We start from the raw sequence: 16,659 nt of genomic DNA, 5'->3' as shown, positions 1-16,659 counted from the left end.
GCACTCATTCCGCTCATAAAAATGAGCATATCTAAAACTAAAACGTGCATAGTTCAAATACCTTCTGGAGTGTTAAGAAATATGGTTGGATCAATATGTTTTGTATGTTTTGTGTTTTTGTGCTTCGCTTGAAGTCCCGCCCTTTTCTTCCGTAACGTGGTGATGTCACCAAGTAACACATTTTCATAATGCCGGCCTGGCGGCTAGTTCGGCACGCCCTCAAACAAAGCTAGTTAGAGCAGAGTTGGAGTGGAGTCCAAAGAGTTTTGTTCGGTTGACCAATCACGACAGAGTGGGCCAGCTGACCAATGAGAGAAGGGGGTTCAGGAGCTCAAACAGAGCGTTTCAGACAGAGGGTGAAAAGAGGTGCTGCAGCACAGCCGGTATGAGAAAATAAAGTGTTTTTTGACCATTAAACCATGTAAACATGTTCTAGTAGAAACCCAAAACACAAGTTTGAACTTGAAAATGAGCCTGATGGGTCACTCTTTAATGGTTTTCAGGGTCTGGAGTATGATTTAATACCAAAGAGGAAGCCCACTGAGTCTGAGAGGCGGGATGCGGGGCCGGGACGCTGTCTGAGAGGCCTCTATGAATCTCACAGTGAACCGGTCTCTTTTTCAGCCCCTCACCCCTCAACCTGCAGGACATCAAGTAACCTCAGCATGGCTAGACACAAGCAATGGAGGATGAAGCCTAGTGTTCATTGTGACAGATATTTTTGATGTAGTCAAAAAATGCTTATTCGAGTCACATTTTAGTTATTTTTGTAAAGTTTTAGTCAACGTCAACTCAAAACCTTGGTCTAGTTTTATTTGACGACAACTCAAAACCTTGGTCTTGTTTTAGTCTAATTTTAGTCGACGACAACTCAAAACCTTTTAGTCTAGTTTTAATCTAGGTTAAGTCTACGACAACTCAAATCCTTGGTCTAGTCTTAGTCTAGTTTTAGTCGACGACAACTCAAAACCTTGGTCTAGTTTTAGTCTAGATTTAGTCTACGACAACTCAAAACCTTGGTCTAGTTTTAGTCTAGATTTAGTCTACGACAACTCAAAACCTTGGTCTAGTTTTAGTCGACGACAACTCAAAACCTTTTAGTCTAGTTTTAATCTAGATTAAGTCTACGACAACTCAAATCCTTGGTCTAGTCTTAGTCTAGTTTTAGTCGACGACAACTCAAAACCTTGGTCTAGTTTTAGTCTAGTTTTAGTCTAGATTTAGTCTACGACAACTCAAAACCTTGGTCTAGTTTTAGTCGACGACAACTCAAAACCTTTTAGTCTAGTTTTATTTGACGACAACTCAAAATCTTGGTCTAGTTTTAGTCTTGAATTGATCGACGACAACTCAAAACCTTGGTCTAGTTTTAGTCTAGTTTTAGTCTAGATTTAGTCGATGACAACTCAAAACTTAAACCACATTTTAGTCTCGTATTTTTTCATCAACGATATTGTGCTGTCTTGCCTTAGTCATGGAAAAATTGGTTGTTTTACTAACGTATTTCGTCATTGATGGAGCGTGTGCATGCAAAAGCAAAAACGTCCTTATAAGTGGTCTCCTCACTGGACGGCTCTAATCCTGAAGGTGCACAAAACTGTCATCCTCCAAAAACTGGATGCTCAGCAACACTTGCGTGAGACAGAGACGGGAAGTGAAGAAGTCTCGGTCGTCCCTCATCTGCTGCCTGCTGGAATGGAATAAAATGTGTGGGGTGCGTTTGATATTACGGTCATTTCATGCTTGGTTTGTGAGTGAAGGTGGGAGACGAGGGTGGATATAAATAGTCCTCCTCCCTCTCTGTTCCTCGCCGAGCCCTCTCATTGTCTAGTTGTACTTTTCTCCCAGGGCGGTAGACTGTAAAGACACCTTCACAAAAGGACGTCCTCTCCTTTGTCCATTGGATTACCTCGCGCATGTGTGTGTGTGTCACGGGGGACGGTATTTTTTCAAATGTCTCTTTTTGTCACCTTGACATTTAAGCGTCTGATTGTCCCCTTCCCCTCCGGCTAGGAAACGAGCGCCGCCATTTTAGGGGACGCTCTGAAAATGGACGGATCCGTGTTCCTCCGGGGGTGCTCTAAATGGGTTTTTAAGTAGTACTACAGAAATGTGTCGCCACTCTCTGTTTACCCCCCGAACTTAATCACTCGTCGAAGTGGAAGTTGTTGGTCAGGTTGCAGGTTCAGGCCACCACGGGCTAAATCAAATATATTGACTTTCTCATTTATTCCGAGTGCCTCAAACCTGCTTAGCTGTTGCAGCTCGACTCCCCGAGCCCAGGCCACAATCTTCCAATCTGCCGCTCCTCCTTTTGTTTCCCTTAAAAAATCAATCAACTCCTCAACTATTTCCCTGTTAAATCTTGATAACGGAGCTTTTTATTAGCGCCGTCTTTGCCCGCATTGCGTGAATATTAATTGTTTTATTATCGTTAGTGTCTTTTCATTCGGTCACAGCCTCGTGCCTTTTTCTCTCATTTTGCCTCAGTGCACCAAGCCATGATGCCAAACCCAGCGTCCAGCTACCAGACCATAGTGGGCATGCAGCCAACATCCAACCTCGCGCTCACTGGCAACCAGCAAAGCAATATGGGCAACCAGATGCAAGGCATGATGGTCCAGTACCCTCCAATGCAGTCTTATCAGGTATTTGGATGATGAGATGATGAGTGTCTGATTAATATTCCCAGTGCAGAGACGACAAAGAGCATTTTGTTTCGTTATGAGTTTGTCTTGAGATCGTTGTCGAGGCACAGGAAGAGACGAGGGCTTTAAAAATAAAAGCATGATATTAAAGGGATAGTTTGGGTGTTTTTGAAGTGGGGTTGTATGAGGTACTTATCCATAATCAGTGTATTACCTACAGTAGATGACGGTCGGCACGCCCCCAGTTTGGAGAAACCGCACCGAAGCAAAGCAATGTACTGCTGTGGGGCGTGCCGACTGTCATCTACTGTAGGTAATACACTGACTATGGATAAGTACCTCATACAAGCCCACTTCAAAACACCCAAACTATCCCTTTAATGGAGAAAACCAGCGTTGACTTTGAGTTATTTGTCGTTAAGATTAGGGAGAATACAAAACTATGACATAGTGGATTTCCAAATGTCCAAACAAGGAGTGCTCACTCAAAACAGTAATAGAAAAAGCCCTCTCTTCGTGGTGCTCTTACGCTGGTATTCATAGCAAGTGCAAATCTCAGAAGATAAGATTTTATCGCTTCTTATCCAGCGAAGAAAATGAATATCTATTTGACAGGTGTGTGAGTTTTCTGTTTTCTGTGTGGCTCGGTTTCCATGTTTACCTGCTGTTTTTCCCTCCAGCAGGTTTCTATGCCACAGCAGACGTACCAGCAGCCAGTGTTTGTGTCCTGTCAGCCAGGACAGGGGGCGGTGGCTGTGGCTGGCATGCAGCCCTGCTACGGCCTGCTCCCCCCGAACCAGCACACCACCATGAGGTACCGTCTCAGAATAACACTCTCAAATCTATTCAAAATGTACCTTAAAGGGAGATTTGACAAGTATTTAATACTCTTATCAACATGGGAGTGGACAAATTTTCTGCTTCATGCAAATGTATTTATATATTTATCATTGGAAATCAATTAATAACACAAAAAAATGACTAATATTGTGCAGAAACCCTCACAGGTACTGCATTTAGCATAAAAAATATGCTTTTGTATTAACCCGGTTTACATTAATCCATTAAATAATCATTCTAAAGAGTTTTCTGGTTCAGCTTTTTGCTGCAAACTGATAATAAACTCCCTCTGATTTATGTTCAACCTTTTTTATAATGACAGTTTGTAATAGGTAGAGGTGCTTTAATCAGGTTTAGGTGGAATTATTAGCTCGCCTGTAGATGTACTCTGTCCCAGAAACCGATTTGCAGGTGTTGGATGCTCCTGAAGGTGCCTCTTATTTATAGACCTGATGAGAGCATCCCCAAAGCACCGCCGAGCCAAGGTCATCTTTGTTCACCGCGGGGGGAAAAAATGAAGTTATTAGCACGGCGCTTTTGGCGAAGCGGGTCGGCGTGCAGCTGATGGATGTCGACTCTTGACGCCCTCTCAGAGAGCTTTACTCGTTTCCCTCCATTACTCCGGCGGTGTGAGCGCCGCGCTCTCTCTCATTATACGCTGATTGATAGAACTAGTTCACAGAAAGCAAAACATGTAATTAGTTTCTACCTCCATGGACCCAATCAATCTGGATCCTGGTGAGGGGGAAGCACTACTGGGACCGTCCGTACACATGACAAACAGCAGACATGAAGCAGCCGTGTTCGCTAGTCGTCACCTGCAGAAGAACAACACACACACACACGGGAGAGGAGAGGTCACTCTCTCATTGTCCCAGCTGTAAAACGAGGCTGCTTCTTTAGTAGGGCAGTCAGTGTGGGAATGATTTATGCGGCGGCGTTTCGACTGGCTCAGCGTTCTCCCACGAGGCCCCGACTGTCCACCTGCAGCCTGCTTCCTCGCCAGCTGTACGCGAGTCCCCGCAGGCAGGTTGCTTACGGAGCAGAGCGCCTGCTTTGCAGATGGACTTAAAGTTAAATTTCAAATTTAATACCCCAGCTGCGGCGTCAAGATCCGCGAGCTCCTGGAGGTTTTGCGTCTAGAAGTGGTTTTCGAATCAATTCAGGTGTACTTCTTTTTCTTCAGGTGCAACATTTAAACCTGACACAGGGTATCTGCAGACCTTTTTCTAATTGGTTAATCCATCCGTTAGAGCTGCAACGATTAGCCGATTAGTTAACCTGTTCCTCTGTGTGTTCATTCACAGTTCAACAGTGAGTTTCCTGCCCGCCCAGATGATGGAGCAGCTCCAGTTTCCTCAGACCTCGTCGCCCTGCGTCTCCCAGCAGCACCCGGGACAGCAGTATGCAGGTACGCAGCTCTAGATCCACACACATAGTGATGTGCAGCAGAAGCAGCAGCAGCAGCAGCAGCCTCTCCGCCATTAGCCGCCCTGGAGATTCCCCATCACTGCCAGCGCTCCGACATCCTTTATTTTCCCTCATCTCTCAGTGTCAATAACGGCAGAATGTATTCCTCCATAGCTCCGACCCAGAGCTTCATAATGAAATAATCTTCCCCGGGTTTACTCTGCCATTGTGTGCGCGTCAGAAGCGTGATTAGATTTACACCCTGGAATTTTCAAAATGAGAAAGAGTGAGGCGTGGTGATGACGGCTCCCCGGAGAGGGGATAAGTGAAAGTGATTTGCACATGCACCTCTTCCTCCGGAGCTGCACGGAGATTAAAGAGTGCGTCGACCACTCTGAATGTTATGTTGATGTTTGGTCCAGTGAAAAACTATCCTGTCCGACTCCTAAATTATGATTCTAAAGGAAACACTGCATCATACGTTATCTAAATCACATTCATGCTTTGATTTCATTAATGCAGTACAGAAAACATGTTGATATATGAATGTTATATCTGTAATAAGCTAATATCAGCAGATATATGGGCCTTATGGGTGATATATCCGGCTAGTTATAAAGCTAGTTGGGGCAGGAATCACCAGAGGCCCCACGATACGATATTATCACCATACTTAATGCACAATATGTTTTTATTTCGATAAGATATATTGAGATTTATTACCTTTTTTCAACTGCAAATTATTCAGTTTGTCAACATCTGTTTTATCTAATTAGATACAGTACTCACTCTGTTCATCTCAGAGTTTAAATTCACATATCTTGAGGTCAGAGGTCAAGTGACCCCTTTGAAAATGGCCATGCCAGTTTTTCCTCACCAAGCTAGTATGACATGGTTGTTACCAATGGATTCCTTAGGTTTTCTCGTTTCATATGATACCAGTATCTTCACTCTAGTTTTAAGACTGAGCCCGCTACAACCTCCGAAAGACAGAATTGTCGGATTGTTAAGAGGTTAATAGTTTATATAATAAAAGATCAATACTTGACGTCCGTGTATCGATAAAATATTGGCACGCAAAATATCGCGATACTATGCTGTATCACTTTTTCCCCCATCCCTAAAAAATAGGGTTGGTAATGTTGAGAAACTATTAAGAGCACACTGACTTTCTAAACTCTTTACCAATGAAAGTAGCAGCACAAGCTCCAAAATTTCGGAAAGTCGGTAACTCCCTCCAAAGCCACTCCCCCAAAATGTTCAATATCAACGTAAAATCAACGAACATGGCTGTTGTAAGTACTTAAACCCGGAAAGTGGTTACCATTTTAACACTTCCGGTTTCCTCGTCTCGAGGAGTCAATGGGGTTTTTAGTTAGATGCCAGAAATAAGGTCTGTGGTTAACACAACGTTTTGTTCTACGACATAAAATGCATAAATAAATACCCCCCTCGGGAATGTTGAAACCTTTATGTGTCTTAAAAAAGGCGATTGCTAACAAGGTTAAATGAGACTACTAAACGTCATCACGCCGACTCGTCCTCCCTTACAGCCTCGTTGTGTATACTCGCGCTTATGCGACTGTGGTGTAGCTCGTTTATAGCCTAACGTTAAAATACGTCATCCCTGGAACTCTCCATTACAGTCCTGCGACAGCCACAGATACCAGATTTCTTTTATGTCAGAGCATTTGATTGATTGATTGCTGTCGGGATGAAATGAGAATTTCAACAAATATAACAACAAATATTTTTGAAGAATATTACCAACCCCAGCTTTAATAGATCGTGAGAATAAATAGAGAACTGACGAGTTTAAAGGAACAGAACTCACCATAATAACCCGTCTTTTCATGTCCTGGCCTTTCGAGAGGCTCCACAGATCGTCTGTCCAGAGGCCCAGGTGGGGCCGTCTCCTTACTAATGACCTTTATTATTCATGCCTGATTATTATGGGTAGAGCGATGGAGGGAGCCATCATTTCCAGTCCGTCAGTAATGAGGTCACATGAAGGTCTCGCGGGCGGCCTCACCTACAGCGTCACCAGTAAACATTTTTAATTGGCCGGGCCGCGGCCAGAAGTAATCTGCAGATTAATAAGTCCAAATATCCATTGTCCTTGCTACTGTGTAGTAATTCATAAATCAACAGCGGCGGCGCCGGCTGTGCAATATGATTTTCACGTAATGTGAGTAAACAGAAATTAATTAGATGGGAAAAAAATGTTTTTTGTGTTCACGTTAATGCTAATAACTAATAAGATAATCGGATCTTGTGGATCATCGCAGAGGATTTAGCAGCGAGAGGGAATGGTCTGTTAAAGCCACTACGGATGTGCCCTTATAATCACTTAGAAGCTAATTGCTCGGTGGCTAACGGCGTGTGAGCGGCGTTTTCACTGAAGAAAAAGTAAAAGAAACACGTTTATGTGATGATTTAAATAATAATAAGTCGTGTTAAGTGTCTGTTTCTTGTCAACACTGCATTTTAATTCCAGCTTCTTTTGTGTGCAGGGTTGTTACCCCCGGGCGCCGGCGGCGGCATGGTGATGCTGCAGATGACAGCACCCTCCTGCCAGCCCCGCGCCCCCTCCCCCTGCCAGCGGAAACAGCCCAGCCACAAACACCCGGGCCCCGAGCACCAGCGCGGCCGCCGGCCTGCCGAGCTCCCCGCGCCTCCGGACAACACCCAGGTACAAACGCTGCCCATGTGCATCCATTTAGGCGACTCTAAACAACACCACTAACAGCATTTCTGTGCTAAGATTATATTTGTAACCTTTTAATAACCTTATTGAGGTTGTGGCCCGGAGGTTTTCTTGACAACAACAAACGATGTTAAATTAAATTTGCTCCGCTAATGTTTGCCACGTAGGACAATACAGTATGTGTCAGAAAAGTTAAGACGGTCACAAGAAAGCAATTTGAAAGCCAATTTAGTTTGGTTGTTTGAGTCCGAGACGCGGGGAATTGCCGAAACGCGGCCTCCCCGGCGCTCCAGGCAGGTTAAATGTCATAGTAAATAGGTTCCGCAAATGAAGTCAACGCTGGCGTAACCTGAAAACGAGGAGCAAATAGTCCTGAGCATTAGGGTGTAATGGTACATTAGGGGGACTAATGTGGATGGAACGGTACATTAAAGCAACAACTTGAACAACAGAATGACTTTACGAAAGAGAGAAACGGCGACGCTTGCTTTTTTTGAATGAAAGTGTTTGTTCTTCCCCCTCCCCCACCTCGTTTCCCTCACGCCCGCACCGCCGGTGTGTTGTGTGTAGAGCAGCCTGCCCTTGTCTCCGGCACTCACTCCCTCGCCAGGCCAGCCGCCCAGCGTCAAGGGCCTCCCATCAGGCATCTCGTCCATCCCTGTCATGGCCCACCACCCGCACCACCACCACCCGCCGCTCCCTACAGCCTTCTGCCACAGTGGACAAGGTCAGAGACGCATCGGGTCATCGGGGTGTTTACTCCCTCACACAGACAGTATTAAAGACAAAGCATGCTTACCAACACAGCCGTGGTATTTCTGCTTCAATCCGGAGTGTGCAAAGATTAATACAAACATTTTAAAAGTCTTATTGATAACATTTTTATGTAGACAAATATTAAAAGAAACAAAAAACTACAGAGCATTTAGAAAGGTGATCAATATGGCTTTTCCCGGAAAAAAAATTGTGAATTAATCATTTTAAAAATTTTGGCGGGTCCAAAATTAATGTTTTGTTTATCTATTATTTAGCTCAAATTAAATATTTTTTTTGTCATTTTTATACAAAATATAATTCCCTAAATTCCCATTGTTCACTCAGGATTGAGGCACAAATATGACTCCATATAAAATCACAGTAGATGTTCAGTTTGTGGTAACGTTTTGTTTTGACTGTGACGTCCAGGTGAAGCACACTACTCTCTACTGGGCCAACCTCTGCAGTTCAAACCCTCCATCAGACCTCCGCTGATCCACACTGCCCACATGGTGGCCAAACACCAGATCGGACACACCAACACACACCACATGGTAACGCTTGAATGTTATTCTATCTAAGTTCTTCCTCTTTATATCAGAATCAAGATGTAACCGTTGTGCTGTGTCTCCTCAGGGTCCACTGGGGGTTTGGCGTAGCGGTCATGGGAGGAAGGCCAGCAGAAAACCTCTGTCTTCAGATCTCAGTGTAGGTGAAGCAGGTAATAGGAAGTCCAGAGGGAGGCTTGAGTTTAGTGGACCTCGAGTTAACAGCGCACCATTTTGACCAAAAGTTGACCTTTTATACAGAAAGAAGCTCCGAAATCTGCTAAAAGTGATTTCTATACAGCAGTTTCCTGAAACATCAATCATAAAGTTGAGATTTCCTCACGTGATAAGCTCCGCATGCTGTGTAGTCTATTTAGCAGATTAACTGAAATACCGTTTTTTTTTGTTGTGTCAAAATCTGCTTGCCGCGCTCCGCAGCTGCGGAGAATAAGTTTGTGAATGTAAGCAGAATAAATCACAGACAGGGCAGAATCCACACCTGGCAGTGGAACCTGCAGCCCCGGCGGTATTGTACCGGGAGAAAATGTGCTGATTATTTCAAATATTGCGTCGTATTTTTTATTTATTTTTGCTCGCCGAGGTATTTTTTTTGCATTATTCAGGCGCTTTTGTCAACAATCCCGCTCGTACTATCAACAAGGAGGGGGGGCTCGTACGCAGCGGTGGAAAGTTCAACATTAAAATGTCTTTAAGCTGACAATCGTGCATTTTTATTACCAAGAAACTAAAAATGTGAGTGATATTTGAGTTGTGAGTGACCTTCCACCTGCTTTAAAGCTGACAGCAGCAGTTTATTGAAGCCTCCCGATGGTGCAGGTCTGATTTTTCTCTCTGCCCGTGACATTTTATTTACTGCTCACAGTGCTGTCTGTGTGTGTCTGCAGTGAGCAGTCAGATCCTGGAAGTGACAGATCCTCCGGAGGGGATCAGCTGTACAGACTCCCACCACCTCCTGGCAGAGCTCTGCAAAGGGGGCGAATTGATCCAGCGGCTGTCGGACCATCAGCCCCGGCTGCGCAACACGACCAGGGACGCTCCCGGCGGACACCTGGCCTCATCATACTCCATCTTCGCCATGCTACCCTCCAGATATGCTGTTCCCCCGAGCGCCGCGCTCCACCACGGCGGCCCCCGGGCCACCTTTAAACTCAGAACTAGCGCCAGACACAACGGGGAGCTGTGCGACTCGGACAAGGCCGGCTCATAGCTGCTAAGATCCCGGCGCGCCTTAAGGAGCGCCACATGAACGCACATCCAACCACCTGCCTCTGCTGCCTCAGTCTGGACCGTCTCGGAGTCCCAGACTCTGTCCAAATCAAAAAAAATCAAACGTTTGAAGAATGAATGTTCACTTTTTATTTTATTTTTAGTTCATTTTTATCATTTGTTTTCTGGTCCGTTTGTGAAACACGTCCCCTCTCTATTCTGAATTTGCTGTTTAAGTGTTTTGGAGAGCTTTGGGATTCATTCGCCAGCTGTTCGTGGCTCTTTTTAATAGCAGGTGTACGAGTGTGACGGCACCATGTTGAGCCACATAATCTTGTTTCTGGTTCAAGAATGTTTTTGTGCCCATTTTTGAAAAATTTAAAAACTGAGCATTCATATCAAAGTATTTTATTTAACATTCAATAACCGTGTCCTCGCCACTGACTTATCTCCCAGGTATCTCGTATAACTCCCGAACAATAACACGCAGCAGCACTTGTACAATGTGAGCCCATACAATAATAAACACTGAATAATAGATATACTACCTGAATTATTTAAAGTCACTTTTATACACAGTGAATGTTGGATTTGCACTGAAGTGATGAACGAGACGGAGATTTGATCGGTGTCGGACGGGGCCTGGATTTTTCTTTTATCAACTCCTCCCTCCCTCCTCCTCGTACCTGTTTGTTGCACTCGGCCAGGTCTTTCTTTTATATTTAATTAAAATGTTTATATGCACAAGAAAAATGCAATCGAGTTTGTCACTCTACTTGGCTTCTTTTTTTTTTGGATTTTTTTTTGTTTGTGTGAATCATGAAAGGCTTTAATTTCTTTTTTTTCTTTGGTTTGACTCTAATAAATGTTTGCACCACACTTGTTGACATAACTTTTTCCAAATGTTAAATAATCAGATTTATTTATTTATAATTTTTTTGTGTGTGTGGGGAGAGGGGGGGATAAAAACAACATGATGAGGCAACTCTTTTCATTTCATTTAAAAAACATTTTTCGAACATGTAGAATACAAAAAAAATAAAATAAAAAATAAAGAAAAAGAATGATCGTACCAACAAGTGTATTTACATACAATGAAAAGCGTAAGAATTATAAATTGTCACCACTTGATGCCTTGATTTATGTACTTATTTATCTCCATAAGTCAATTATTAATTATTAACCAGCTTCCTTATTGAGCCATACATATACTCTAATTTAATTTTCCTAAATTTGTCTAACTATAATTATTATTATTTATAATTATTCTAACTATAATCTCTTTATAAATCTTTGGAAAATGTTGCCAGGTTTGTGTATCTGCCTTCTGGGCATTGCAGTGATATTAACATAAATTAGCCATCTTCAACAAAAGTGTGAAATATAGAGAAATAGAGACACCTAGTGGATGCATTATGTCACTGCATCCTCTAAGCACCACACAGCAGAGTGAAAGTGAAACTTAACACATGCAAATGTGTGTTTATAGCAACAGTGCTAGGTTGCATGATGGAAAGCTGCAGGATTGTGGTGGTGTCCGGTGTACCTGATGTGTTACCAGACAGCAGGATGATAGATAAGCTCACTATTCACTTCCAGAGCTACAGGAGGAGTCGAGGAGGAGATGTGGAGGAGGTCACATACCCAACCGACATGGAGGGAGTCGCTTTTGTCACTTTTGACACAGCTAAAGGTAAATAAACCAGCATTTTGCAGCTAAAACAGGTTAGGAGCACAAGTTAATAAGTTAATAAACACTTTAATAGCTGTTTTTCATAATAATAATAACATTAAACACCTTAATAGCAAGTTATTGTTTGCACGCCAAACTCCATTCAAAAAATGACAGTTTTAAGCTGACATTCTCATTCAGTAGCCACAGTTTGTGCCTTTGAGTATGTAATTCATTCCAGTTATATAACTAAGCATAAATAAATATTCGGCCAAGTTTGAGAACACTTGCTTGCTGGGAAAATATGGAAAAATCACTTTTTCAGTGCTTGTGTACGTCCATGTACCAACCCACCCACACTGAAATATGACACCAAACTCCATTCAAAAAATGACAGTTATTAAGCTGACTTCCTCATCCAGTAGCCAGTTTGTGCCTCTTACTATGTAATTCATTCCAGTTACAGAGCTAATCATAAATAAATATACAGCCATGTTTGAGAACACCTGCTGCTTGGTAAAATATGGAAAACTCACTTTTTCCACTGCAATATGACACACCAAACTCCATTCAAAAAATTAATTTTTAAGCTGACTTCCTCATCCAGTAGCCACAGTTTGTGCCTCTTATTATGTAATTCATTCCAGTTACATAGCTAAGCATAAATAAATATACGGCCATGTTTGAGAACACTTGCTTGCTGAGAAAATATGGAGAAAAATCACTTTTTCAGTGCTTGTGTACATCCATTTGGGTATCTGGAGTGCCTACCAACCCACACTGAAATATGAGAACCCAGTCAGTTGCAGTTCCAGATCAAAACATCAACTAAATCTCACTTTTTCTTAATACTTTTAGTGCATACTGTAGCTGCCTTTACAAAGTACGTACTGTTGCATGCACTGCAGTATGCATACAATTGGGATGCACTACTTAGTCATGACATTACGCCTTGAACTTTGACCCTCTTGCTCATGCAGTATATCTGCTGTGCAGAGGATTGTGGGTCAGAATAGCCAGAAAAGTGTGCTGCCTTGCATACTGCAAAATGCAACCAGATGTAGTAGAACATCCTGGTATGTTTGGCATACTGCATTTGACACAGTGGCATTTACATACTCAATATGTGTAATATGTCAATAAACAGTAGTATTAAAAAGAGCAAGGACGTATATATACAGTATATTCTGGCTACCTGGATCAGGAAATACAGTCACAAATTGTGTAACAGATTTTTAAAAATTGTTTTAGCGCCCACAACACTGAATATTTTTCCATCCAGATGGCCAGAAGACTCTTCCTGGCTATATATTCAGCATCCTTTGTGATTTTCAAAAATGGTTGTGTATTTATCTTTTATTTATTTATTTATTTTTGATGCTTATTAGCTGTGATTGGATTGTAATGGCAGTACATAAATGCCTTAAACCAACTGCAGTCATCGTTTAATGTATCTCCCGTTTTATGCTCTAATTGGTTCCCATGGGAACCACAATTGGTTCCCATGGGAACCACTCATATAGTACAGAGAGGTGAAGTACAGATCAAACATTTATTTACACTGAAGTGCTGCCTGGATGTACGCCCGGCTGATGAATGGTTTAATTCACCATGTTATATAGTCTGTGGTTTGATGAAGCATCATAATAATAATAATAATGTTCACAATGGTGGAGAACGTAGCAGAACAGTGCGGTTCTCTTTGCAGATGCAGAGCGGGTGGTGCGACAGGAGCAGCAGATCATGATGGACAGCGAGTTACCTGACGAATACCTTCTCACTGTGTTCCCCTTCACCAGAGATGTAGGTTTGGTAACTCATCTGCATCTTAAAGAGGACATATTGTGCTTTTCCCTTTTCCTTTAACACAGGGGTCAGCAACCTTTACTATCAAAAGAGACATTTTGGGCAAAAAATAAATCTGTCTGTAGCTGCAAAACATTTGATCATTGTGATGAAGGTAACACAGTTTATAGTCTAAGTATATAGTATATAAGTGTAATGCAGTGAGGGCCAAAGAGCAGATGTACTACAGAGTATTAGGGAAATATAGAGGGGAAAAAAATCTGAGATTTCCAGAAAAAAAGTTGTAATATTATGAAATAAATAGTCGTAATATTATGAAAAAAAAGTTGTAATATTACTAGAATAAAGTCGTAACTTTTCGAGAAAAAAAGTCGTAATATTATGAAAAAAAAGTCCTAATATTAAGAGAAAAAAGTCGTAACTTTCCGAGAAAAAAAGTCGTAATATTATGAAAAAAATAGTCGTAATATTACTAGAATAAAGTCATAACTTTACGAGACAAAAGTCGTAATATTACGAGAATAAAGTCATAACTTTACGAGAAAAAAAGTTGTAATATTAAGAGAAAAGAGTCGGAACTTTACGAGAAAAAAAGAAAATAACACGTAAAATTACTACTACTATATATATATACTAATATTATGACTTTATTCTCGAAATCTCAGATTTATTTTTTCCCCTCAATGTGGCCCTAATACTCCGTCGTACCATAGACCTACAAAAATGATAAACAAAAAAGAAAATGTAAACAAAAATCAGTTATTCATTTCCACTAATTTCTTTAAAAATCCACGGGGAGCCACTGGAGAGACCCCTGCTTTAGTGTGTTATATAGTCTTTTGTGAATGCAAAGTTACAGATCTTTTATTAATAGGTCCTCTTTAAACATTATATTTTTCTCTCATGATATAAGATACTGATTCTCATGTGTTTTTCTGCTGCAGGTGTTTTTATACGTCTCCAGCGCTACAGTCGATCTCTCCGTATTCGGCAGAGACGAATCGTCGCTGATTCAGACTCTGCGCTCGGCTCACAGGTCGCTACGTTTCCAGCCTTCCCTCCAGAACATGAAAGCCACCGTCGAGGGGCCTTTCGTCGCCGTCCAGGCCCTGAGACAAGACCTCATCCTCAGGGCCGGCCGGCTTAAATCCAACGTGTCAGCCCAAACCGTCAAACTGAGAGAGACTCCTCTTAATCCGAGGGTAATATCTCATCGCGAGTGTGTCGGCTGTGTAAGCTGCAGCGGTTCTAAAGCTAAGCCGGGACCGGCGAGCTCAAACTGCTTATCGACGCTGCCGCAGACTACAGGTAAGGCAGCTGAAGTCTCAAATGCAAAAACTGAAAACGCTTCCTCCAGGCGAAAAGTTGTAGGGAGCTTGGGCGACACATGTAGTGATGAAGAGGAGGAGCAGAGAGATCGGCCCAGGCTGGAAATGCCCACAGAGGGAGCCGAGGCCGAGCCCAGACAAGAGCTCAATGCCGGGGTTAGATCTTCCTTATCAGGCCTGGACCTGCTCTCGGATGAGGAAATATCAGCAGGAGCGGACGCCATTTCCAAAAAAAGCATCAGACCTGCCAGAATTTCAACCCAGGAGGAGGATCAGGAGGAGGATCAGGAGGATACGTGCGTCTGGGTGGACTCGTACATATTCAGGTACATTGAGAAATTCAACAAGTGGGAGTTCGACAGACACTTGAAAGATCTCAATGCATCCATCGAGCGCACAGGTTCCGACCTCACGCGGATTTTGTTGACCGATAGAGAAACCTCCAAGTCGGCCTTAAGGATCCAGTACGCGTTGGAAGACCTCAAGAGTTTGGTGGAGTTTTGGCAGTCGATTTTAAGGGTGCAACAGATCGACTACGACAACGAGGAGCCTGAGACACTGATTCAAATCTGCAGCGATGTGAATCTCCTCTACAGTAACGTTCTGTACATAGTGGAGGATTCTTGCGTAAAAGTAATCGGCTCCTCAGTGTCGAGTCATCTGTTCTGTAAACTGGTGGAGGAAAGACTAGCTAAACTCAGACACTGAGAAGTAGGGCTGTAATTTCTTAAACGCATTAACACAATTTGTGATTTCTAGGTTGTAGCGGCTCAGTGTTAAAGATACAGTGAAGGTACTGGTATTATATTAAACTAGAAAACCTAATGAATCCATTGGTATCAATCATGTCATACTAGCTTGTCATGAAGGAGGCTAAATAACGCTCCAAATCTACGCTGAATTTTGGCGAGGAAAAACGGTCATGTCCATTTCCAAAGGGGTCCCTTGACCTCTGACCTCCAGATATGTGAATGAAAATGGGTTCTATGGGTACCCACGAGTCTCCCCTTTACAGACATGCCCACTTTATGATAATCACATGCAGTTTGGGGCAAGTCATAGTCTAATGTTATGATTTGAGCATATTGTTTTATGCTAAATGCAGTACCTGTGAGGGTTTCTGGACAATATTTGTCATTGTTTTGTGTTGTTAATTGATTTTAAATAATAAATATATACACACATTTGCATAAAGCAGAATATTTGCCAACTCCCATGTAATAAGAGTATTAAATTGTTGACAAATCTCCCTTTAAGGTACATTTTGAACAGATAAAAATGTGTAATTAATCACGATTAATCTTGGACAATCATGCGATTAATCATGATTAAATATTTGAATCGATTGACAGTCCTGAGAATGTAATAGATGGATGCACTTTTATGAATGACCACAGGGTGGTGCAGTGGAGCTGCTTCACAAATCCATCTCCTGCAGTCTGAAATCATGATTTTAATTCCTCATACTGTTATTTTTCATTTCCCTGGCTCATAATTAAAACTATACAAAATGAATAATACTGTTTCTATTACATATCTGCGTCCATTACTCCATAAAGTTTAGTTCTCTTATTAAATTAAACAGTACTTTTGCTTTTCCTGTGTGTCTGTGGTGAAGCTTCCCTTCTGTTTGTGCGTGGGTTCATAACTATGTCTTCAAACAAGAGGTGTTAATCCACACCATGTTCTCATAAGTCTTCATTAACCTCCTCACATC

The 16,659-nt window shown here is 42.3% G+C and overlaps 2 protein-coding genes across 10 annotated transcripts in view; both read left to right on the top strand.

Moving 5' to 3' along the window:
* LOC119483496 (R3H domain-containing protein 1-like) overlaps positions 1 to 11,015 on the top strand; it is a 46,047-nt gene extending 35,032 nt beyond the window's left edge. For 6 of the 9 annotated variants that reach the window (XM_037761646.1, XM_037761644.1, XM_037761645.1 and 3 more), the window contains 8 exons: positions 2,491 to 2,648; positions 3,329 to 3,462; positions 4,796 to 4,899; positions 7,412 to 7,590; positions 8,176 to 8,332; positions 8,791 to 8,915; positions 8,998 to 9,082; positions 9,815 to 11,015. In XM_037761646.1, coding sequence (XP_037617574.1) covers positions 2,491 to 2,648; positions 3,329 to 3,462; positions 4,796 to 4,899; positions 7,412 to 7,590; positions 8,176 to 8,332; positions 8,791 to 8,915; positions 8,998 to 9,082; positions 9,815 to 10,137 — 1,265 coding nt within the window. In that variant the 3' untranslated portion in view covers positions 10,138 to 11,015. Of the gene's footprint in view, positions 1 to 2,490; positions 2,649 to 3,328; positions 3,463 to 4,795; positions 4,900 to 7,411; positions 7,591 to 8,175; positions 8,333 to 8,790; positions 8,916 to 8,997; positions 9,083 to 9,814 lie in introns of those variants that run through there. The other 3 variants (XM_037761643.1, XM_037761648.1, XR_005205709.1) reach the window with 3 other exon arrangements.
* Positions 11,016 to 11,388: 373 nt separating this feature from the next.
* LOC119483536 lies at positions 11,389 to 15,778 on the top strand. The gene is made up of 3 exons (XM_037761751.1): positions 11,389 to 11,829; positions 13,517 to 13,611; positions 14,559 to 15,778. The coding sequence occupies exons 1-3, from the start codon at positions 11,643 to 11,645 to the stop codon at positions 15,648 to 15,650; spliced, it is 1,374 nt and encodes a 457-aa protein (XP_037617679.1). The 5' UTR covers positions 11,389 to 11,642; the 3' UTR covers positions 15,651 to 15,778.
* The last annotated feature ends 881 nt before the right edge of the window (positions 15,779 to 16,659 follow it).

The sequence above is a fragment of the Sebastes umbrosus genome, chromosome 24, assembly GCF_015220745.1.
Source record: "Sebastes umbrosus isolate fSebUmb1 chromosome 24, fSebUmb1.pri, whole genome shotgun sequence".
In the NCBI taxonomy this organism is placed as follows: Eukaryota; Metazoa; Chordata; class Actinopteri; order Perciformes; family Sebastidae; genus Sebastes; species Sebastes umbrosus.
This window is presented reverse-complemented; position numbering and strand designations above follow the sequence as displayed.

Coding starts and splice junctions, on each gene's coding strand:
- LOC119483536 (XM_037761751.1), top strand. CDS start 11,643: ATGATGGAAAGCTGCAGGATTGTGGTGGTGTCCGGTGTACCTGATGTG. Junction 11,830..13,516: donor CACTTTTGACACAGCTAAAG/GTAAATAAACCA, acceptor TTCTCTTTGCAG/ATGCAGAGCGGGTGGTGCGA. Junction 13,612..14,558: donor TGTTCCCCTTCACCAGAGAT/GTAGGTTTGGTA, acceptor TTTCTGCTGCAG/GTGTTTTTATACGTCTCCAG.